General features: G+C 34.1%; 1 protein-coding gene across 3 annotated transcripts in view; it reads left to right on the plus strand.

Annotated features, from left to right (window-relative positions):
• The window catches only part of LOC149793386 (fibrocystin-L-like), a 165,494-nt gene that overhangs the window by 65,377 nt on the left and 75,523 nt on the right, over nt 1-24,594 (plus strand). For all 3 annotated transcript variants that reach the window (XM_089967366.1, XM_089967365.1, XM_089967367.1), the window contains exons 23-33: nt 667-751; nt 3,256-3,410; nt 5,553-5,675; nt 8,766-8,871; nt 9,320-9,601; nt 10,644-10,768; nt 13,796-13,928; nt 15,535-15,727; nt 21,015-21,259; nt 21,811-21,996; nt 24,226-24,402. In XM_089967366.1, the coding sequence (XP_089823492.1) occupies nt 667-751; nt 3,256-3,410; nt 5,553-5,675; nt 8,766-8,871; nt 9,320-9,601; nt 10,644-10,768; nt 13,796-13,928; nt 15,535-15,727; nt 21,015-21,259; nt 21,811-21,996; nt 24,226-24,402 (1,810 nt within the window). The remainder of the gene's footprint in view (nt 1-666; nt 752-3,255; nt 3,411-5,552; nt 5,676-8,765; nt 8,872-9,319; nt 9,602-10,643; nt 10,769-13,795; nt 13,929-15,534; nt 15,728-21,014; nt 21,260-21,810; nt 21,997-24,225; nt 24,403-24,594) is intronic.

Below are 24,594 nucleotides of genomic sequence, written 5' to 3' on the forward strand. Positions count from 1 at the left end.
ATTGATATCACTTTTCAATGCAAATCATGCTTGAGACATTGATGTCACTTCTCAATGCAAATCATGCTTGAGACATTGATATCACTTTTCAATGCAAAGCATGCTTGAGACATTGATGTCACTTCTCAATGCAAATCATGCTTGAGACATTGATGTCACTTCTCAATGCAAATCATGCTTGAGACATTGATATCACTTTTCAATGCAAAGCATGCTTGAGACATTGATGTCACTTCTCAATGCAAATCATGCTTGAGACATTGATATCACTTTTCAAGCAGCATTATCTTAATTGTCAGTGTAAGCATCACTGTTAAGTTCTTGTATTGAACTCATTTTCTCTGACACTGTTGCATGTACAGTAATGGAATTTGATGGGATTATTTATCTTGGAGGTTGCTGCTTGTCACAGGTTATGGTGACATACCTTTCAGGCCTCAGTTACTTTGCTGGATGTTATTAATGTGCAGGGCAGGCAGAATTCCTGTGTTTCATGAAATTTGAAGTAAGATTTTTACTTTTACTACCACTAAGAAAATCAGAGAAAATTGTGCATACTCATGTAATGTGGATCATCATGAATAATTGTTGAAGGTGATTTTGTATACATTGTATATTTCTGACATGTCATGATGTCAATCTTGATTTATTTCTCATTGCTTCCAGGCAAATGTGGTATCAAGGATAGCAGCAGCATCACCACCTGTCACTGGAACAATCAGTGTAACCTTCAATGGGAGAACAAAGTCAGGTACACCATGTCCTGTTGTAAATGTTGGTCATAAATACATCTAAGTGGAATTTATTATCAATTAACAAATAAATTCAATTAAATAATTAGCCATATATTTTAGCTTGCATCTGTGAAGTAGAGGAGAGCTATTGTGCTATCCCTGGTGTAATTGTCAGTACATGTAAAAGCCTAACTACAGCTTAATGTTTCTGTTTCCTAGCTCATAAGCAACAGTTTGGTGTGGATTTTATGGCATTTCCCCCCTGTGGGAGGGGTTTGGGAATAATTATACAAATAACGCATTATTTGTACATTCTCAATGAAGTCATTATTGCATTAATTCAGGACTACTGGTTTCTTTGTGCCCAGTATATATAACTTTGTACCTGAGATCATGAATCTTGCTGAGCAGATTTATCTTGATAAGTACTTTACAATTATTACAAATACAAGTCACTATGACCCTTATTTCACTCTTCACTTTAATTAAATTTTATGCTTTAAGTTTATTTCTCAAGCGCTGTTAATGCAAGAATCATTAAACTAGACAACTGTTGCACCTCTATTAGTATTAGATCCATGCAATGAAAGAAGGTCATTTTGACATATATTTTACATTTCATTGGCTTTGGTTAACTTTTTGTGTTTAGCTTGTGACTAAATAGGTGTTTTATATATTATGTACATGCTGTGCTTCCTAGGATCCTGGAATATTGTGAGGACATGCATCTTGATAAGTACTAAACCCTTATTACAACATTATGTCACTATGACCCACATTTTATGCTTCATTGAGTGGCTAAATTTTGTTTTTAGAGTTCATTGTGGAATGAGTTGCCCACCGAACTTAGACACAAGGACACAGTGATCCCATTCAGGAGTTCTCTCAAAACTCACTTATTCTGACTGCAAGAACAGACTTAGAGACCTAATAATGTTTCCTACCTTAAATATTCTGAGCATGTTTTTCTTATGTTTTCTAATTTCATGGTGTTTGTTTTTATAATCATATCATTATATATGTTTTTTATTTTATAGGTGTTGTCTAATGTTGTAGAGCGCTTAGAGCTTCTAAAGATTAGGTGCTATACAAAGTCCTCATTATTATTATTATTATTATTATTTATTAGTTGCTTTTCATGCTAGAGATATGAAACTTTATTATAGGATGCATATATGCTCATACCACAACTTTACAACAAAGGAAGGTCACTGTGACCTATATTTCACATTTTGCTGGCTTTGGTTTTTAAGTATTTGTGTTTAGTTCATGACCACATGGAATTTTGCATTATCCCACCAATAATAATGAAATTTGGAAAGGAGATGCATCTTTAAGTACTACATCCTTACTGCAAAAATAGGCCCTTGTGACTTATATTTCATGCACTGGTGACAATTCTTATCACAATACAGACAGAAGCAAAACCAACATGTTTTGTATAAGTTTAAAAATAATTTAATAAGTTTTAAAAACAAATTTTAATAGGAACTTTCAGTATTATGAAATAAATCCAAATTAATCCTTAAAGTTGGATCACATATCCAAAAGAAAATAGTGTTCCAAATGAATCCATGTCCTGAATAAGCTGATGTGCCAGTATCCTTGAATATGTTGAAGTGCTGACTGTCTTGATGTATCACAATGGCATTGTCTAGAATGTCTTTGAATGAAGACAATACTCATAAAATATTTACTTTAGTCCAGACCATCACATGAGCACTTTTTGTAATTCCAATGAATAATTTAAATGAGTCCTCTCAAAGTAAATCTAAACACAACATTAAATATGTCTGCAGATTGATATTAAAACAAGAACAGTGCTAGGAAATAGGAATTGGAAATGAATAAATTCTGCCTTTATATATGTATCTCCACAACTCTGTTATGACTTTATGTCGCAGTACCTCTCGTGACATTTTTCACAATTCCTGACTTACGTCGAAATACAACCCACCTGACCTGTGTTATAATAATCAACCATCAAATAAAGAAATAATCCAAACTTGGAAACAGGTTCATTATGAAGGCTTAGTTTAAAACTAGTAAACACCTATTTATAGCTCTATCTAAAAGTAGAATCTAGTCCTGTACTAAAATTCAAGCATATAAATATATAACACTTAAAAATTGTGTTTGAAGTTCATTGTGTACTTATCATGTTAAAGTCATCCCCTCCAGCCAAAGGTCACTGTGACCTTCATTTTATTTTTTACTGGTTAAGGTTAAGTGATTATATTTAGCTCATGGCAACATTGATTTTTGCATGCTAAACACATAAAGGTCTACATACAAGTCCCTTTTTGACCAGTGCAGTTGAAAGTAGGAATAAATACCTTGTTGTGTAAGTATACTTTCCATAGTAATGACTATGCATTGTATATTGTGATAGTGTAATCTCAAAAGGTTAACTGTGTATTGTACCATGTTAATGTGTCAGATTCAAAGAGTAGGTTGGTTATGACTTTATTGTTATCTGATCTGTTTGTCTTTGTATTCACAGTTTGTTGTATGTTTCCAGGTATAAATATCACCTTGGAGGAGGAGGAGATGAAAAAGGAGCTTGAGTCCATACCCAACATTGGTTCCTTGATTGTAAGGAAGGAAGGAAACTGTGCCAACTTTGACCTCATCATAACACTCAACTCTTTGCCTGGAAACCAAGAACAGCTACAGGTAAAACTATTTCACTTGGATTGGTTGAATGATTGTGTTCTTCTTGCTTTTAAATTTTGAATATTGTGTTCTTTATTATGTGGAAATTTCTCAAACAGGCCTTGTCACTAGTTATAGCCATATATTTTAAATTATTTCTTGAAAAAGTGACAAGTTCATTCTGTAGAAGCATCAGTTTTGATTGGATCATTGTTTTTAATCTTGATATTTATGTCAGCCTAGTTTATTTCTTGGCCAGGATGGTGTTAATGCACTGTTAAACCAGTGATACTTTCCTACCTTACCTACATACATACTAAGGCTGCAAAGTTAACAGAAATTTCTAAACAAATTCACAGTATACAGTAACTGAAAACACGCCATTTAAAGCTCCCCTCATCTGTATGTTAGGTTTACATTGATGACAGCTATTTATATGTAAACCATTGACATTGTGCAGCTAGTACCTTACTAAACTTGGGGTTGTTTAATTTGCTATAATACATTACTTTCCTCTTATTATGAAAGGATCAGTTTGTAAAACATGTCATTTGTTGAAAATATCTGACAAAATAGGTAAAGCTTCTTAGTATCATCATTATATTAATTTAGGCTGCAACATACAAGTACATTATGAAAAAATCAATAATGCAACTAGACACACTGCTTGGACATGCGTATCAGCTAATACCAGATGTACTCATTTCATAAATGTTTACAGGGAGGAAGCTAAACTACTGTCTGTAGTCACTTAGAAGTCGATTCCAACTGCAAACGGTACAGACCCAGATCTGCTGTCGCATAATGTATCAGCAGATTTGGGTCTGTGCAGTTTTGTTAGTGGTAATTAGTAGAACAAACAACATAGACCCTGATCTGCAGGCACATTATGATATGGCAGATGGGGATCTTTGTTGCTTTCAGTCTGACTTGTCTTATAAGAGAGTATTTATATAGTAAGTCATTTACACATGTAAATAATACATGCATAAAAGGGATCCTGAATTTCTATTGGTTCTTGATGGATATTTTTATCCAAAAATTAATATGGCAGCACATATTTATGAAATTTAAGATAAGAGCACTCAATGAGATGTAATAAGTTGTGACAAAAAAGGAAAAATGAATATATATATTCATTAAATATACCAGAAAGTGTGTCCAGATTTACTGACTCTTGAGATATATATTTTATAATGTTTTCTTTCAGTCCCTCTACTTTGGAATTTTACCCAAAGCATTATTTTATTTCATTCTGTTGTTTTTAAACTTGATGATTCACTGACACCAAACATATTTATTACCCAAAAATATGTAACACCTAATTGACAGGTATTTTCAGCAAAGTTTAATAGTGAAGTTTTGTTTTATCAGGTCCAAAATAACTTTTGGAGAATGGTAATAAATGTTAATAGTTGTTACTAGTCTCTTCTTCTCCTAAATTGGTCTTAGGCTTCACATATTTTGTTCTAAAGGTATGGTGGGTACTGACACATCACAAGACAGCATAGCTAAGAGACCTGGTGTGAGCGAATGATGTTCAGCACAGACCTTGGGGCAATTGTTCAATTATAGTTGTTTTTTTTTAAATTAGTTTAGGAGATACGCCTTCACAACTCTTTGTCTTGTGCTTGGTGGCTATAGTGTTTAAGCAGTTGGAGAAAGATAATGAGGAAACAGACTTTGGTGTTGACACACATCAGTTAATTTCCAGCATGGAAGCAACATGCAAACTAGGTCTAATCGTGTTTGAATGAAGTTTATTTAGGTACACAGTTATTGATAGTCCAACAAGGAAACAATCTGTCAGCACGACCCAGTGACCTTTGAATATTACTTTAAGATGATTACTTGATAGCTTAGTGGATAAATAAATGAAAGGTACGGTAAGATGTGTGAAATAACCTTTGACTGCTGTGTGATTGGTCAAAGTATGTGTTAGTCAGAATGCTGGACATGTTGGGCAAATACACTGATTTCAGGATCTCTGATTCATAACCATCATATATTTATGGCTACACTCCAGCAGATTTGATTGAGCAGATAAGAAAAATTGAAGTTTAGACTTGGTTAATGTAGGCAAATCTTACACATATTGACTAAAAATAATTGAACAACTTTTGCAAAAAAAATTAATTGGTGATATCATAATTTTATATGCAGGTTGATGCATCTCAGTTGAGTGGCTTGCATCCGTCCCTGGTGGTATTAACAGACTGGGATGGAGGGGCATGGTACAATCCCATCCCAGGAGACATGCTACGTACACCCCACACCTGTCCACAGGCAAGTCATTATCTATCCAATTTCAAATATCTGAAGTTTCTAAATGTCATACCTATGGGTCACAAGCAGAATTCATTGTTCTCATTAGCAGCCAGGTTACAAGGCTTCTGCTATTGCAAATTACAGCATTGTAGTTATCTACTTTTTTATTAGTATAGCATTTGTTTTACTTTGTTGCATTGACTCATCTTTGTACTATTGAGATTGAGCCAGCTGCTTAAAATAATAATTAGAAAGCTGAGGATTGGGCAGTCATAATGTTGAGCTATGCTTGTATGCAGATGTTCTCATAGAAAGATTCATTCCCTTTTTCTTTATTCATTGTTTAACCTCTTTGTTTTGCAGTGTTAAATACTAGCTTTAAAAAAAGATTGATTCATGAAACAAAAGTAATGTTTGCCTTTAAAAGAGGATAGTTAGATTTTAACCTTTCTTGAGAAAATTTAGCTTGACAAGTGACCATTTTTCTATTTAGGATGTACATATCTAACACATACATTAAAGAGCTCTGTAATGACTGTAAATAACAGTAGAAGATTGCAGGCATTTTCATGCATGTGCATACATGCCAACCATTACGCGTTTGGTATAATCATTACAAATTTTTTCAACAAATAAGTTTTCCACTAAACTGTTTATGGATTATGCTTTTCCACTACATTACAAACTAAAATAAAAATAAAGCAATTAAAAGTTGTTTTTGTCATTTTTATTATCATCTCTCTAATTTCAGTAATATAAATTTGAAAATATTTTTAAAAAGGTGAATGCTGCGTAAGAATAGCATAAGATCACTTTCCTTATTTGCTACTTATAGCAACTTTATATGACACATTTCCAAGAAAATGGATGAGTTTCTTCAAAAGTGAACGTTGCCTAACAGATTCAATTTATTGATATGTTTGTTAGTGGACCAGTCTGTATATTTAGAGTAAATGGCACTACATGTTAAGTGGAACTCTTTTCTGTGTGAGCTGTGGATGATGGAAAATATTAGAGGAGATGGATCTTTTCAAACTTCAAATCATGTCAGATCAGAAAAATGGACAAATCAACACTGCTTTATAAGCTTTAAAAGAAGAATAAGAGAATAATGTAAATCGGTAGTCTAAACACCTCACCATAATCATTGCAGGATACCAGTTCACGATCATTCAGCAAAAATTACACATGTAGACTAGTTGGAGTGAGTGCAGAAGATAAATAATTTTTCAGTATATTTTGTGTTTGTATTCTAGTTCTAATATATTTGGATTTTGTCCTTTGTGACAAGAATATTTACCACCAACAGAACCATGTTAGTAATAAAAATGAAATTTTTCAAATAGTAAATTAAAGTTTCTCTTCGAACATATACTGAGTCACATCAGTGTCATTGATGCCTTCCACAAATCTGTGCATCGTCTTTGATGTATCACTTAAACTTACTTTAACTGTACATGTTGTGACTTTTATTTTTATTTTTTATTTTTATAAGTTTGGAAACTATATCCTGAAAAAGCCAATTTTGCACTGTTTGTTTAAGTTCTTTTAACTATTCTCTTTATTCAAGTTGTTTTTTTTTTTTTATAAGTCATGAATGACTCATTTTGACTGCAGACGTATCATTAGTCACTTGTACATTTATACAAGGTCACTGTTCATTTCATTATAAATCTCTTATGCACAAACATCTACTTTTGTGAGTCTTATGGTATGTGTTTATAAACAGTAACAAAGAAAAAGTGAAAACAACAAGCTTTGAAAAATTTAAGAAATAATTTATTTCCCTGGAATAACATGGTAAAAGTAGAGAAAAAGAAAAGAACTTCTGGTTTTAAGAATCAAATAAAAAAATAATTCAAGAATAATCCACGAATTAAATTTTAGAAGTCCTAGTAATGAATTTGAGTTTTAGTCCTGACGAAAATCCAAAATGGAAGGTGATGACGTATACTATAGCCAGTATAGTGCTGCTGTGTCTACAGTTCTTTGTTGTTCCACAGACAATATCCAAATAAAATTTCAAGAAATGTCTTTGTCCAAGAATTCCATATGAGCACTCAAATATTTCCAGGGAAAAGAATTATTTATTCAAAAAAATAAAATTTAGACTCATTTGGTCACAATGAAACACTTTTCAGTGTCCGAGGTGAAAAGCCCAACTAATTTCTCTATAGACAAAGGTTACACAGTAATTTGAAACACAAAACAGATTCCCAGATGAGGGTCAACCCTCCAGAATTTCAAGAACAGTGTAGAAGTATTTACGTCTAAAGTCACGTAGTCCCAGTCAGTCTCGATATCACTATTATCATTCACACATTAAGAATGAATTTTAAAAAAAGAAGTTGTTTACTTGATTCTCAATCAAGGTCAGGAATGAGGTCAGCAAAAAGATACAAAGTTCTATTTTTAGGTGTTTTCGATTAAACAGGTCAAACTAATTTCTGGAAAGTATCAAATTCCAGTAAACAAAATTACATTACTTAACATGTATTGAAATTTAAAAAATAAAATTTAATTTTTTTTTACAAACAATTCAATTGAACAAATATAAATTAAATGAAATGTACATAACGAGTTCTTTGCTTGATAACATCACTTCTTTCTATCTATGGTAGTGGTGGGGGAATGCCTGCTCCTACATTGGTAAGAGCAGGACTTTAAAACAACATTTATACATAAACTGCATTACAACTTTATAGAAACAGTGAATATTTTGAATTTTTGAGAATGGAAAATTCATAATTAAGTTTAGATAGATAACCTTTAAGAAATGGATTTTAAAGGCACAGAATACTGAGCTTGTGTCATGCAATTTTATACATTTTTAAATTTGTGTTCAAATTTCATCATTATCTGTATTGATATAATATCTGTGCTTTAGCAGGGGATACTGTGATATTTCTTATCTGTCTCTTCATTGCAACATTTCCTCCTAAGCCTGGCCTGCCTTCTGATATTTCACTTCTAGCGGTTGGGAGGTATGTATAGTGTGGTGATGGTAAAGAAGGAAGGTTTTAATATTCATAATGTTTAAAAGCACAGGGACTTGTGATTAGTGTGCCAGTGTAGTTACTCTAGTTACAAGTATTAATTTTTTGTCAGGCATTGGTTTACATCAATGACATTCCCAACAAATGCACAGGAGACTGCTGCTTTCATTGGAGTTCTGCAGTAACACCTACTGTCACTGCTATCAGCCCCACTAGTGGTAAGTACTATATTACTGTCTTTGTAGTACCTTTTAGTTTCTTGTCTGAACTCTCATCTTGTAGTCAGTGATTTACAGTTAAACTCATTTAATCTTGCTGCTTTTGTTCACCCTCTTTTGTACAGTTTAATAAGAATTGGGATTATTCATTTATTCAAGGGCAAATAGAAGATATTTGTTCCAAGATATTGTTACTGGATGCCAAAACATTGGATAAATCAAGTCTGAATTAAGTTTGCATTTGTATTTAGATTTTTTTAATTTTCCATTAAACTTTGATTGGGTTTTGAACTTAAAATCTTTTTGCATGAAATTTTTTTCTTCATCTTAAGTCATCCTGGGTGGTAGAGCTAGTAAATAATAAATATGAAGAATGTAACTTTATATTTTTTCAACATGCTTGAAATATTTGGACATATTGGATTTTATATTTTGATTTATTACAAAGGTACTCTTGCAAAAGGGACTGTAGTAACCATCACAGGAACAGGATTTGATGGCACCGCAACCTCCAATAATCAGGTGGAGATTGGTGGCAAGGAGTGTACCGTCACCATGGCTACAAGCACAGCTATCAGCTGCAATGTCAGTAATGGCCCTATTGGAAGCTACAAGGTGGAGGTAACAGTGAGTGGTAAAGGCAGGGCCAGTCATCCTTCAGGAGGTGATGTTGTGTTTAATTACACAGCTGGAATTGATAGCATGAATCCTACATCTGGAAGCTTGGGAGGTAAATTTGCTAACTTTGGAGGTCTCTGCATAATATTTAAAGGGAAAGTTTGAATTTTGTGATCCTGTTTGTCTAGACTTGCAAACATCTGTGCAACATTAATGTTTTGCAACTTCTGTTTCCTTCAAGCTTGTAACTTCATACTTTTAGGTACAATTATAGATTGTTTCCAGATGAGCACAATAATTGCAGAATCAGTTCTGATCTATCCTCGGAAGGAACAGCATAGGGGCTGGGGACACTTCTACATTTACTTATGTATATATCGAGGGTGGGGTCTTGGGAAAACTTAGAATAATATGGGAATAACACTGCTTTACTGCAAACTTCCATTAGTATGTATTGCAAACAATGACACAATATAGTGATTAAAAGTTGAACCGTGAATATTTTCTCATTATGAGTAGATAAATAATCTTCTTTTTTTTTTGTCCTAAATTACTACAATGGAACGTTGTCCTATTTATGAGTTAGAAATCAGCACAAGTGATTTGTCGAGCTCTTGCAATGCTGAGTCACATGAGACATTTATTTAACAGTTACCATGAGACATGTATTTAACAGTTACCATGTGCTTAATCTGCTGTATTGTCTATGGGATTTTGCCAAAACAGTAAAAAAAAACTATATAGTGCATTCCGACTTAGGACTGGCAGTTTCATTGGAACATTTCCATATAGTCTTTATACTAGAGACTCGGGTTCTTGTCAGGTACCTTGTATGTATTTGCTTCATAATAAATATTGTGAATAACCTTGGAAGTCAAACTAGACTGCTTCTGGGTATATGTTTAGAAACCATGCATGCAATGGACAAATAATTATGCAAAAATCACCCTTCCAGAAATTTGCATATGTGCTGGAGTAAGCTTGCCTCTTGATCATTTATGTAATGGTGAAATTTGTAGTTTTCAAGTCACTAGTGTCCTATCTTAATTCCCACAGAAAGCTGTCAATATTTATTGCTTCTTTTTCACTGATTTAAGTATTTTTGAATTACTTTTTGTATTTTGATCTAATTTTTACCTCTGTCCTTTGCAAAGGTGGTACTGCCTTAACACTGACTGGCTACGGATTTGCTGAAAATGCTGCTGTTACAGTAGGAACTGACACGTGCATCACCACTTCCATTAATCCAGCCCAGATTTTCTGTTTTACTCCTGCCTCTGTAAGTACCCAATTTATTTTGATTTTATTTACCTTTTCAGTCTGTTTCAAATTTTTGAGTACCCATATTAAATGAATTTTGCGAGGTTTAAATTTTTCGAACATGCACATTACAAGTTTCATCTTTCAGAGGTTGACAAGTGCAAGTGTCATTTTTGAGATGCTGAAAATGATGATGATGCATGACTATAGATGAACATATTACTTCATCAGTTCATTCTTAGTTGCATGAAAAGCAAGTTAATGTTTTGTTTCTCCATCAGCTTACTCCTCGTGCTCAGTGTATTCAAAACAATGTCATTCAAGTTTCCTGTCACTTCGCCATCAGGATAATACCAGTTTCACTAGTTGTTTAATAATTTAGCTAAATTATTATCTTTCCTTTCTTAGAACTGTGAAAAAATTAAGATCCATTTATTCTTCACTGAAGTATCATGGATAGTTGCTATAGTTTTAACTATATATGTGCCAAGTGCCAGGATTAAAGCATGTGTTGTCAGATTTTTGGTCAGTCTCAATTATAGTCAAGACAAAGGAGCTGAGTTCATGCTAGTATTCCACATACCAAAAATAGGTGCAAACAAATCACTTTAGTTTTCACATTTTAATATTTTTTAAAATGTAAGATAACATAAAATGAACAAGAACTTGCTGTGTATCTCATGTTTTAGAAATTTAAAAATGAAATGTTATCATTGATCAGGTTTCATTTATATGGAGCTGGCATGTAACTGGTTGCATTTTTTATATATGATTTATGTTGGTGAGAAACTGACCAGTGGCTTGCAAACTTGAGATTTTGTGAAATGTGAGGTGCACCCAATTGTTATCAACTTAATTGCTTCCTTAGTAGTGCAACATTTTGATATGAAAATCATCCATGCATCATGAAAAGAATCAATAGGAAAAAGCCTGTTTAAATGGACCTCTTAAATAGATTTGGAAGTAGATCAATTGGTACATCTTCTGCACGATCTTTTTAAATTAGCTAGAAAATTGTCTAATTTGGGAATTCCTATATTAGAGGAATTTTTGCAAGTTCAGCTGGAATGGTACCTACAACTCCTCCTTGATAACTCACGCGCAACAGGGTCTACAAATGTAAACCTCACTATAAGCGAGACGTGAGTTACTGAGGGACCTCCAAAAATTGATAAAAAAATTGCTTTGAGATGGAGAAATGGGGGGGGGGGCAGTAAGAGCAGCATTAGGGAACTGAGCTGTTTAATGACAGAATCCTCACTTTACAATTGCGTCAATAATAATTTTTAATAATGCACTTTTTGTAATGAAGTTGTTTGTTATTCTGTTTAAATAACATTTATTTTCAAAATGTCTAACATATGAAAGCTCGTTCCAACTGGTTTCAACAACCATCACATGCTTTTTGTTTTCTTTATGAGTCTGGTTCCCATAGTGGTGTTTAACAGTGTCCTGCCAGATCAGGAGTCCACATAGCAGGGAACTAGACTTACTCTTGATACACCACCAAACAAGATTCCTTTTATACAAAAACACGTGATATTTATTTTGTGAGACAATCGTTAACGTCAAAACTCAATTTTTGAATTGTTCAATAAGTACATTATCGATGTCGTGATTTCATTGGAAGTAATAATGAAACTTATTATCATCCTTGAGGATATCTCTGAGTGCCAGTTCAAGAATTCTTTGAAACTTGCTTGCCCACAATGGTCCGTATCTGTGAAATCAAGGTCTTTATTTTATGAAATATTCATTTCACTTGGCTGCCTTGTTATCTTTGATCACAGTTATGAAGGAGTCTGTTAATTCAGGGTAGTTTGTGTTACATACACAATAACATTTATAAATGTTTGATTAATCAAATGAAGTGAGTTCACCTGACATGTGACTGGGGCCACTAGATTTTAAGTTTGTAGGGTTTTCGTGCCTTTTAACTTTTCTTTTATTCCATCTCCTTTATTTGATTCAGAAGACATAGTTAATGTGATAATACAAAGGAGGCCAGCTTTTAATTCAGTGCAACAATACAACAAATACTTCCGCAAGTCAGTTATCAAAACACGGTCAGCACTTAATTAGTTTCTCAGAGAAACACTCGCAGACAAAGCTGTTACCTTAGATTTGATGCATTTTATGCTTAATTACAAGAGGACACATTGCATTTATGATGATTACACTTAAAAGGAACTAAATGATAGAACTAGAACACAAATTTCAATCGATAATTTTTTTAATTTAATTTGTATTTATTTATGAAAGTACCGCCTCCACTCATCATTAGTGACATTTTCATTGATCAAAATTTCCTTACATATCGTTAATTGCGGTGTACTAAGAATGCTGTTTGAAAAGAAAATGTAAAAAAATTGTATAACCTATTTTTAAATTTGATATTTCATAATGCTGATTAAAATTGCCAGGTCCTATCTTCCATTTTTGATGATAAAATGAGTAATATATCAAAGTTTCTGTTATAAATTTTTAACACCATTTTCTTCAAGTTCAGCAAATAGGGATACATTTTCTGGTTTTAAAATGGGATCCACACCTGACCCCACATTATAAGCAGGTTCGCGAGTTATCAGGGCATGAGTTGTCGAGGGAGTGGTGTATTTTGGAGTTTTGCTAAAATTAAAATAAATATATTATTACTCAATTATTTGTTATAATTAGTGCCTTTACCGAGTTACATGGCAGTTTGATATGAAATATGTGATTAATAACAATGAAATCAGACAAACAGATCATAACATTCAGTTATCTTTTGCAATTTGTGCATCTAAATTGAACTTGTATTTGTATTGAAAACTTCCTTTTTGTATCTTACGTATTTAAAAACTGCATAAAAGTCCCTCTCTAAAGATGGAAACTTATGCACTCTTTTTTTTCACCAGTCATTAAATAAAGAATCAGTTTGACATGATTAAGCTTATGGTCAGACAGATCCAATAAAGTGAAAACTCATCTATTTTTCAAAATGTCTTTGCATTCAGGATCATATTATGATCTTAAATTTGCAATAGGTCATCTCTTATATCCCCAGGCAACAACCAAGACAGTGTCAGTGACTGTGCACCAAGATGGAAGTATCCTGACCTCCCCCAGCTCCTTTACGTATGATTCTGCACTGACAGCAACCATCACCAATATCACGCCATCAGTTCTGGGAGTTCAGAGTAAAGCAAATTGTTTATCCTTATATGCCGCCTAGCTGTATGTCTGTAAATCTCTGTCTCTTGTAATGTATAAGTTGCTTTGACTGGTTTTCTGTCTCTGCTATACATCTGTCTGTATGTAGGTCTCTAAATCTCTGTCTCTTGTAATGTACCAGTCTGTATGACTTGTTTTCTCTAGCTGACATTTTTATTATGCTCCATCATGACATTGATAGGGCATAAAATGCTGTCTTTGTCTGAGTGTCTGTCTGCATGTCTGTGCTTCTGGTTATGCTTTTGTGTTTAGGTTTTCAGGCTCAGTGGTGGGGCCTCTGTGTTCATTGAATACGTCTGTATCACTCTCCCTCTCTTCATCTCTTCATTATGAATTCATGTTTTGCTGCTTTTTATCTAAATTGTTCTTTTTTCCGAAATAAAAAAATCTCCAGTTTTATACAGTGCTATTCTTCTAATCAGCACTAATTTTTCTACAGGTTTTCGTTTTTAATTTCAGTTAGTTCTATGACCATTTGGTTGATTTTAGTTATCTATTTAGGGCTGTTCCATTTAAACAAACATGGTACCCATTGAAGGCAGTTTTTTTAATACAAATATATGCCAGAGTATTTTGATTTCACAGAGTTCATATTAAAATGATAACAAATTTTCAATTGCATCTATGGGTGAATACCCCACTTTAAAAGTGCCTTCCCTGGGTCCCATGTATTATTTAATGGAACAGCCCTCAGTCTGAGCTTGGTTTGAAGTAATTTATTTTCTTACCATATTGCAGAATGATTGATTTAAATCTGCCAGACAGTAGAGCAACTACAGTCTGTTGGCTCCGACAAAGTAGGCTTCTGAACAAAAAAGCATTACTTGTTGTTAGAATGTTTACAACAATTATTGTAATCCTCGTGGACTTAAATTTTGAATCCCTCAAACAGAATTATTCAGGTTGATGGTAATTAATACATGTTTGCTTTAGCTCTGTTGATTAAGTAATTTTGAGTAATAATCATACCGGAATAAGATGAGTCACTTAATCTAAAAAGTAAAAACTTGGAAAAATCATGTGTTGGTAGGACTATACCACATTTAGAATATTCTGTAAGAAAAAGCATTGACGACTGATCACATCCATTTTGGATAAGCTGGTGAGCAAAGGGGTGTTCTGATGGAAATGCACATGCTATTATATGATCTTGGTCTTGCCATTTACAGAGATAAACCCATGCAATAAGAAGTTGCTGTCCGCAATGGCTGCCATTTTTGTGCTGGAATTTGTTAAAAATTGTTATATTATTTCACAGTATGAAATTATTTTAATGTCTGATTGGCCAATATATTTGAAAAGTACAACAGTATCTGTTAAAGGTTTGTTCAAGATATTTGGAAGTTATAATTGTGTTTTCGATAAAAATATTAAAAATGCCAGCATAAGCTCATCTTAGTGTACTTTTGGTCCCTTGGGTGTTCAAGCTATAAAGATTCTGCTAGATGATGATATTGTTGTGAAGTGGATGTTGGGCAGATTTCAAACGTACATTTCTTGTGTTCATACAGATCTCATCCACAAACTTAAGATTTAATGCTTTAATGATATGCATGTTGTTGACATTTTCAGATGGCACCATTCAGATTTCAGGGTTGGAGTTCGGGCCTTCATCCAGTGCAGCCACCCTTTTGATAGGAGATGTGGTGGCCTCCATTACAGCCTACAATAACACACATGTGACGGCTTCTTTCTCAGGACTCAGTCCTGGCTCCCAATACATCAAACTCAGTGTTGGAGGAAATGGATTTGCCGCAAATAGCAAGTATGTTAGATAGTATTTTTAATATCAAGTTTATTTTGTTGAGATTTCAAAAGATATATTCAATTTGTCCTATGTACTGTGACTTGAATCACATGTATTCCATTACATACAAGAACTTGGCTATAATTGGGTGTTGTAGGGACTACTAGACTATTACATGGTTGTCCTGCAAATAATTTTAAATATTTGGGAAATGAACACATATATGAATGAAGATATTAATCTTAAACAACACATAATATTTATCTAAACCCAAGTCTTAATGTAATAAGAGTTCTTTTTCTGTAGCTAAACTATGGATTCCCTTACACTCTTTATATATGGTCATATGATTCATCCGAGATTTTTAAGAATCAATTTAACAGAACAATCATTTGTTTGATATTTATAATTCAGTACTAATTTTAAAACAAAACCCCATTAATGTCTTTAATATACAGTTTAATAGAAGTAATACAACTTCTGCCCCTGTTGCATTGCTTACCTTTTCTGGAATACCAGGTCCCCAGTCCAGGCTAAATATTCTCTCCCCCCATTTATAATTAGATGCCCAGGATTGAAAAGAACATGGTCTCAATGTGATTCCCAAGTCACGATACAATACGTTCCTCTTCTTCCATGGACTTTGTGAGGTTTAAACACATGCTAATATTGCTGATTGATATTTACATTCATTGTTTCTAACAACTTTAGGTGAATCTTATAACTTTTTGTACAAATTAAATATTTTTCTCACTAGTCCTTGCCTTATTTTAGTGTTGTTTTGTGTTTCTGTTGGTAATTTTGAAGGGATTTTGTGTCCTGCTTAGCAGGTGGTACTCCTGTTCAGTGTTAACCCCTTTTAATTAACTGTTGTGCAGGTAAGTATTAACTACCCTATTTTGGTTCCTGATTGTCAGGTTTAATGTAATTGTTTTTACAGTCAGAGATTAGTATGATGTAAGCTATATTGTAAACTGGTTGTGCATGCAAGGACTAATAATTGTATATGATTTGGCAAAAGTTGCCACACAAATAGAGAGAGGGAAAAAATACCATTTCCTCCTTGTTATTACATGATGACCCCTGTCTATTCCCAGGAAGGTTCAGGATCCCTACCAGATTAGCAAAGTCAGCTGTCCTTGTGAGAAAGAGATTAGGAGCAATTTCCTTAGCTTAGAGGTTACCCAAAAGGCCAAAGATGCCTGGCACCTGGACTGATGCTATAAGTGCTACCGAAGGTTAGATCCTTGGTCTATTCCAGTGGACGAAATTTGCCTGAGAGTGAGTTGTGTCTTCTGGGCAGGAAGGAGCAGCAACCTCTAAAGGTTGAGTTAGAGATTTAGTGCTAGAGTTTGATATAAGCATCTTGCACCTTCCAGATGACAAGGAAGAGTAGTGGTAAGCAACTTGCACCTTCCAGATGACAGGAAGGAGTAGTTATAAGCAACTTGCACCTTCCAGATGATGACAGGGAAGAATAGTGATAAGCGACTTGCATATTCCAGATGACAATGAAGAGTAGTGATAAGCAACTTGCATCTTCCAGATGACAGGGAAGAGTAGTGGTAAGCAACTTGCATCTTCCAGATGACAGTGAAGAGTAGTGATAAGCAACTTGCACCTTTCAGATGACAGGGAAGAGTAGTGGTAAGCAACTTACATCTTCCAGATGACAGAGAAGAGTAGTGATAAGCAACTTGCACCTTCCATATGACAGAGAAGAGTATTGATAAGCAACTTGGATCTTCCAGGTGACAGAGAAGAGTAGTGGTAAGCAACTTGCATCTTCCAGATGACAGGGAGGAGTAGTGATAAGCAACTTAGATCTTCCAGATGACAGGAATGAGAGAGTAGTGGTAAGCAACTTGCACCTTCCAGATGACAGGAAAGAGTAGTGATAAGTAACTTGCACCTTCCAGATGACAGGAAAGAGTAGTGATAAGCAACTTATATCTTCCAGATGACAGGGAAGAGTATTGATAAGCAACTTACATCTTCCAGATGACAGGGAAGAGTAGTAATAAGCAACTTGCACCTTCCAGATGACTGGGAAGATTAATGATAAGTAACTTACATCTTCCAGAGAGTAGTGATAAGCAATTTGCCTCTTCCAAATGATAGAGAAGAGTAGTGATAAGCAACATGCATCCAGATGACAGGGAAGAGTAGTGATAAGCAACATGCATCCAGATGACAGGGAAGAGTAGTGATAAGCAACATGCATCCAGATGACAGGGAAGAGTAGCGATCTTGAGCTGATGATCAGAGCTGTGCTAGTCTGTCAGATCTTTGTTGTTGGACTGGTCTATGACTAGTGATCAAGTACTAGTCATCAATTACTGGTCACCTGACCTTGCCCACTGAGCAGCCAAACTCTCAGCACAAAGGGATCAGTCTGGGAGCAAGGGTTGGGTCAGTACCACAATCTCTCTGTTTCTATCCAGTCCCAGAGGGAATTGGGTATTGCTTGCCTACCTGGAGAACGAGAATGGATCACCATCCCCCTTCCCTATGTTTAGTTTTAATTCCTTTCAGATTAGGGAACCAATTTTATCTGGTGGACAATGATGAGTTCCCAGAAGAGTTGGCTGTAGCAGGTCCTTCCTCCCACCTGTTGGGTCAGTTATAGCATTAGGGAGTCTGGACATTTGATGCAATGAACATTCCCCTTCTCAGACTTTAACCCAAAGCCTTCTCAGGCCGAGGTAACATAGAAGTTTTCCAGTCTCTAGAGGCTTTCTGGGTTGTGCTTTTGTTGGGTAGGGCTAAGCTAATTTTAATTATATAATACTCACCTGCTACTATTGTATAAATTCCCTTCTCCTGCTTTGATGTCACATAGTCTTGGTCTAAGTAAAAAACCCAAAGGAAGATGTTCCATATAAAGAATCAGACTGGGACCATTTTATTGTCAATGCTGGACTTACAGTTATTAATTGGAAGACCTGTGTAATGTCTTAGTAAGAGGGGTAGTTAATTGGATTTGGCCGGTGTTATCTAGGGAATGACTTCCCTCGATTTTATTGCCCGGTAGGAATGGAATGATAGAATATCAACAGAGAACTTAGCAAGATTTTTGTGAAGAAATAATGCAATATGAGCCCCCTTAGACAAGAAAAATAACAAATTTAATCAAAACAAATTGATAACAACAATTCCAATTCAACTTAAGTTATGTCAACATAATTTAATAGAGTTGTCTATTTTGGATTTATTTCATCATAATAACAAGTGGTGAAAAGAGCACAATGTCCATGACTGATTGCATCACCTTCCTCTTTTGACTATGTATCAGTGTCTTCCTATTTCCTTGAGTCGTCCTATTGTGAAGGTTTTGTCCCTTTCTGGACTTCCTAGTCCTTTATTCTGAACTTGTCACTTCTTTTTTTTGAGGGGGGCTTCTGTCTTTGGACTGTTCTATCTCTCCCCAGAAAACTTTTCCTTAAAGGAAAAAATTGCCCCTAAATCTCGATATGTACCACTTTCTACACATACATAAATTCCCTCACTTACGTTACTCAGAAGCATACTAGCTATCCATACTGCATAAATATTGACTTAATCCGATAGATCATCACTCTTGCTTCAAAGCAACTGACCATAAATAAACATGTTAGCGGTATATCTAACATTACCATATCTCTTACTACACAACACATGCTCAATTACTATTGCATAAAATTCACAAAATTCTAGCTCACAGCAATCTCTAACTTACAAGATTATTTAAACATTACAAAAATCCGATATAAATGTGTGATTATCGTGAACTCATAATAATCAATATTATCCTAACAGACAAGAAAATTATTTCATATAACCCTATGAAATCCTGCACATATAAAATTTGGATAGCATGCAATTGACAATTCTATTGATAGACTAGTAACTGTAAAGTTAAAGAGATAAGTGGCATAACAACTCTAGCATTAACAGTTTTCCATGAAATTGAATAAATGATACATAATATGGATCCTAGTCATGTCAAATACATTTACACAAAACAAACATGTAAAAATAGAAAATCATGTGAAAATTAAACTTGCATACATCAATTCTGTTTTCTTTCAGAAGTTGTGCATCCTTGCACCAAACCCTGTCTTATGTTACAAGACAGCCACCTGGTCCCCTTTTATTGTTTAACAAGGAAAGCACTATTCTTTTTAGGCTTCCTTGGAGCCAAGCTTTTCATTTTGGGCTAAAGAATTTCAACCAAGGTCATCACTTTAAATTTACATTACTTTCAAAGTGTACGCCTTAATTTACTCTGCCCAATCATAAGCAGCAGTTCCTAAATTTTCCCAAGATAATCATTTCTTTCATCAGATTTTAGACAGACTTGAATCATTGAAATAAGGTGCATATCAATTTCCCATTGAAAATGATAAGCAGTTATGGTTGGTAGCTCAAATGTTTACTTTCTTTGGACAGTATAGCAATGCCTTGGTCAAATCTCACTGAGTCATACGTGCTAGCCTTTCAAGTTTTAACACTGACATGGGGGGAGAAAAGAAGAAAGGCTGAATTAACCCATCACAAAGTCTTCTCTTGCTTAAATGTGATAATATTTTAATGCATTAAACTTTTAGGTTCAATACAATTCAAAATTCAACACTTTGCAACCTGGAATATTTAAATTGGAATGGGGACATGGCATGTCTAGGAAATGTAAACAGTGAAATATTCTTTGTATGAATACTATATAATGTATTCTCCTGTAGTGCATTGTACATGTTTTAATAGGTCAGTTATCTAGCTTAATAGCTTTATTGTCTAACAACATTCGAGCTTGTACAAAATTGTACATTACATACATGAAATTTACAAAGACTCAGGGAAGATTAGTTTGTTGAACAAATGGGCTTATTCTTTGCAAAAGGTTATTATAAATATTATTATTATTATTATTATTATTATTATTATTATTATTATAAATATTATTATTATTATTATTATAAATACTATTATTATTATTATTATTATTATTATTTTTATTATAAATATTATTATTATTATTATTATTATTATTATTATTATTATTATTATTATTATACTGAGACTTATTATACATCTGTATTTGATTAAACAGTAATTCAAATGATGTCATCTTAAATGCACTCATTTCAAGATTACTAAATCCAAATGTTTAAAATCTAAACTTAAATGTTAAAAAGAATCCCAATAGATTGATTTATTTCACGTTTGATATAAAATTTTATTTAGCAAGCATAACCAAACTTCCCACACAGTTCACATAAATAACTTGTCATCTCATACCAAAACATTGATATTTGCTCTTTATTAGTGGTGCTGTACCAACAGTAGATGTGAAACTGGAAGTGACAAATGTCTATCCCATCATGGGTTCAGTACAGGGAGGGACCAAAATCACTGTAACAGGAAGTGGGTTTGGCACAGATTCTTCAGATGTGGAAATAACAGTTGGTGGCTATGTGTGTGATGTAGAAGTAATTTACCCAACTGAAGTGATCTGCCAGATTGAGGACACTGCAACGGTTTTTCAAATCACCAACCAGGGAACTGATCCAGGTAAGTACAACGTCCTAGTCAGAGGGAGTCAATAAATTTAAAAGATTTCTGTTCAATATTTTACTCTATGATTTAACTCTTGAACTCAGTTTTAAGTTGTAGAAGTCCTATAACACTTATCCCATCTTTCAGTCCCTCTGTCCATCTGTTCACACTTTTTGTAACCAGCATAGCTTAGTGACATTTTAATTTACTTCAGTAATATTTTGTTGGTGCATTGTCTTATGACAAAAAAATGAATGTTTTAAAACCTACTCACCAACATCATTTTGTGCAGTATATTAGAAGTAATCAGTAATACAAACATCATAGACTGGTATGTAGGCACATTATGCCATGACAGATCAGGATTATTGTTGGCAATCTAAAGTAATAATTTTTCAAAACAAATGAAAGGATCCCAAATGGTGAGTGACATGTCCCCTTTTCTCAAGAAAAAAAACCAGAATACTCACTGAATCAATTTAATCTTATCATTAATCCAGAATGTTCATTTACTAAGTAGAGAATCATCGAGCAGTTAACAATATCATTCTTTGTATCTTTTGCAGACTTTGGTGAAGGCTATGCCTTTAAGCCAAACTATGTAGAGGTCAAGACTGGAGACATTGTGCGATGGACATGGAGCACCCCAACTTTTGTCAATGGCATCACCCACTCTGTCCATCAAACGGTCGATGCTAGTGCTGCTGTCAACATGGAAAAAGGGTTTGGCAGCCCCATTCAGAGTAAAGATGGTATGTGTTAAGATTTGTTTGTGTCATTAAGTTTACATTTTTGCATTAATAGCATTAACCTTTACCTCATGCAAGCGTCTTTGGATGCCTCTACACCATTCGCATGGAAGCATCTTTTGACGCCTCTACTCAAGTCGCATGGAAGCGCCTTTTGACGTTGGCTGTAAACATCAGCCATTTAAAGCCGGTTTTCGTAGTGCCACCTTCAGGGAAAAACCCCTATTAGATACTACATTCATTTCTGCGAATGACAATTACGTCAGATCACGTGGTCACTGTTTACGCACTGGTCAATGTCAGTTATTTAAAGTAACTGGGTCATAATCTCCACTCTCCAAAATGGCAGTCGCGGATTTCATTCAGTACTTACGAAGTTTTCATGATTAGAATCACAACTATGAAACATTCAATAACCTAGGTAAAGGCTCTGATCTTGATGTAGGCAGCAATTAGTTTTTATAAATTATCAAAATCAGATGACTTAGTGATGTAGACGCAGACGAAAAACTTATAAATTTCAAGTATGAGAAATGGCAGCTACAGTTGGTCACGCGGCCTCACTGACATGACGGTGAACAAGTTCTCTCTAAATGTTAGCAGTTTTGTGAGATAACTAAATTGGTGACAAACATTTAAGAAAAAAGTCTTTTAAAAAATGTATATCGTCATTGATTAGGTTGCAGTAAATGTAGCATATATGCTGAATTGACTGAATTGGCAACAAATTATTGATACTGATATATATTGATTTATAATTTGACACATTTTTCTGAATTTGATGTTAATGATGATTTAAAACTGATCAGCGGGAAAAGTGATTTTTTAAATAGTTAAATGAAAATTTTTATCCTTACAGAAATTTCAGATTATTGAGAAAACTGTCCTAACAGACAGTTGATTTATGATGGACTACAGCTCATAATAAATAGATATTCATAGTATCATTTTTATTGGAAAGTTAATCCTTTTGGAAGCAAGATAGGGTGATCACTTTAGAATCTATCTGTCCAAACATTAGGCTTACCTCAGTGTTAAAAGTTTTAAGTTCTAGGTAAATAAAAGTTGGGCATGACAAAAAAGGGGTCTCTTGTCAATGTAGCCTTAAATTAGCAGACACCTTTTGATTATGGACAGAATATTTCTGTAACTTCAGTGTATGTTAAAACAGATTTTGCTGTATTTGAGTCTAATGTCCTTTTTTCAGAAAAAAAGAAGGAAATATACAGAAATTTTAAGTGTGATTTCATTTCACATGCAGATCATAGCCAAACATAAGCAAGTTGTATTTCTGACAGCCTTTCTTTTAAATGTGTTTGCCATGTATACTCCATTGCAGAGATGTTTTCTCATATCTTCTTATGCTAGATGAACTGCTTAGCCTTAAGAATACAGAAACTTTTCACACTCAGTCCACCACTCTGGTGGCTTAGTGGTTAGAGCATCCGCATCTGATGCAGGAGGTCATGGGTTCAAACCCCAGCCGAGTCATGTCAAAGACTTATACAAATGTTACTGACAGCTGCCATGCTAGGCGCTCTGCATTAAGAGGTTAGTGTTAGGACTGGTTGGCCTGGTGTAAGGATAATGTGACTGGGTTGGACATCATGTTACATGTCATGATGCTCCAGTGCTAGACATCACTATAAACTGCCACACTGCAGACATTGTAGATATGACTAAAAATTGTTAAAGCTACATTAAAAATCCAAATCACACACACACTCACACTCAGTCCAGATTCAGCACAAAACTCTGACCTCTGATTGGTCAGGAATTTAATGTTGACCAATCAGGTATCACAATTTTAAAATGGGTACGAATTTAAGAGTGAGAATGTTTTGCCATTTTTGGGCGTGAATTATGGTCATTTGGTGATATATATAAACAAATTTACCCACTCCATTACTGTCTGTCTTTGGCAGCCAGCAATTATATGAACTTTGTCATTGAAAAATGAGAAAATAAAGGCCATTAATAGAATAAATGATGCTCAGACAAAATATCATTAATTTGGAATGTCCCCGGAATGTATAATTGTTCTATTCTTTACATATTAGTTTCACTTAACACTTAAAACATTTGTCACATTATTTCATCTTCATTATAAAAGATTAATTGTTTTGGATAGCTTTTCTTTACAAGGTTCTAAGTATATTCATAAGCCATTTTTTTAAAGATGTGCTTGATATATGCAAGATAGCGTAATTGCATATTTTATTTCTTTTTCAGGTAGTTACCAGTTCCGTTTCACTTTACCTGGAACATACTATTACTGGAGTGGATTTGTAGACCTTAATCAGGCCATTAGCTATAGAGGTGTTGTTGTAGTAACCAACAAGACTTCTTATGTGGGAGAGGTTGCTGTCAAGGTTGCTGGTAAAACTGCAAATTACAATACAGGTGCAGGTAAGAAGAGATGACACTGTTTTGTTAAACTGAAATCAAACATTCTTGCTAAAATTCAGAGATATTGTTTCTTCAAATCATGTTACATTTGAAATACGTATTACGGGAAAAACAAATTTTTGATTTTATTTTCACTGTTTTTGTCACTGCTGACAAATTCATGAAATATTATCTAATGGAAATTTACATATC

Source organism: Sinohyriopsis cumingii, chromosome 8, assembly GCF_028554795.1.
Source record: "Sinohyriopsis cumingii isolate HCF-2022 chromosome 8, ASM2855479v2, whole genome shotgun sequence".
NCBI lineage: Eukaryota > Metazoa > Mollusca > Bivalvia > Unionida > Unionidae > Sinohyriopsis > Sinohyriopsis cumingii.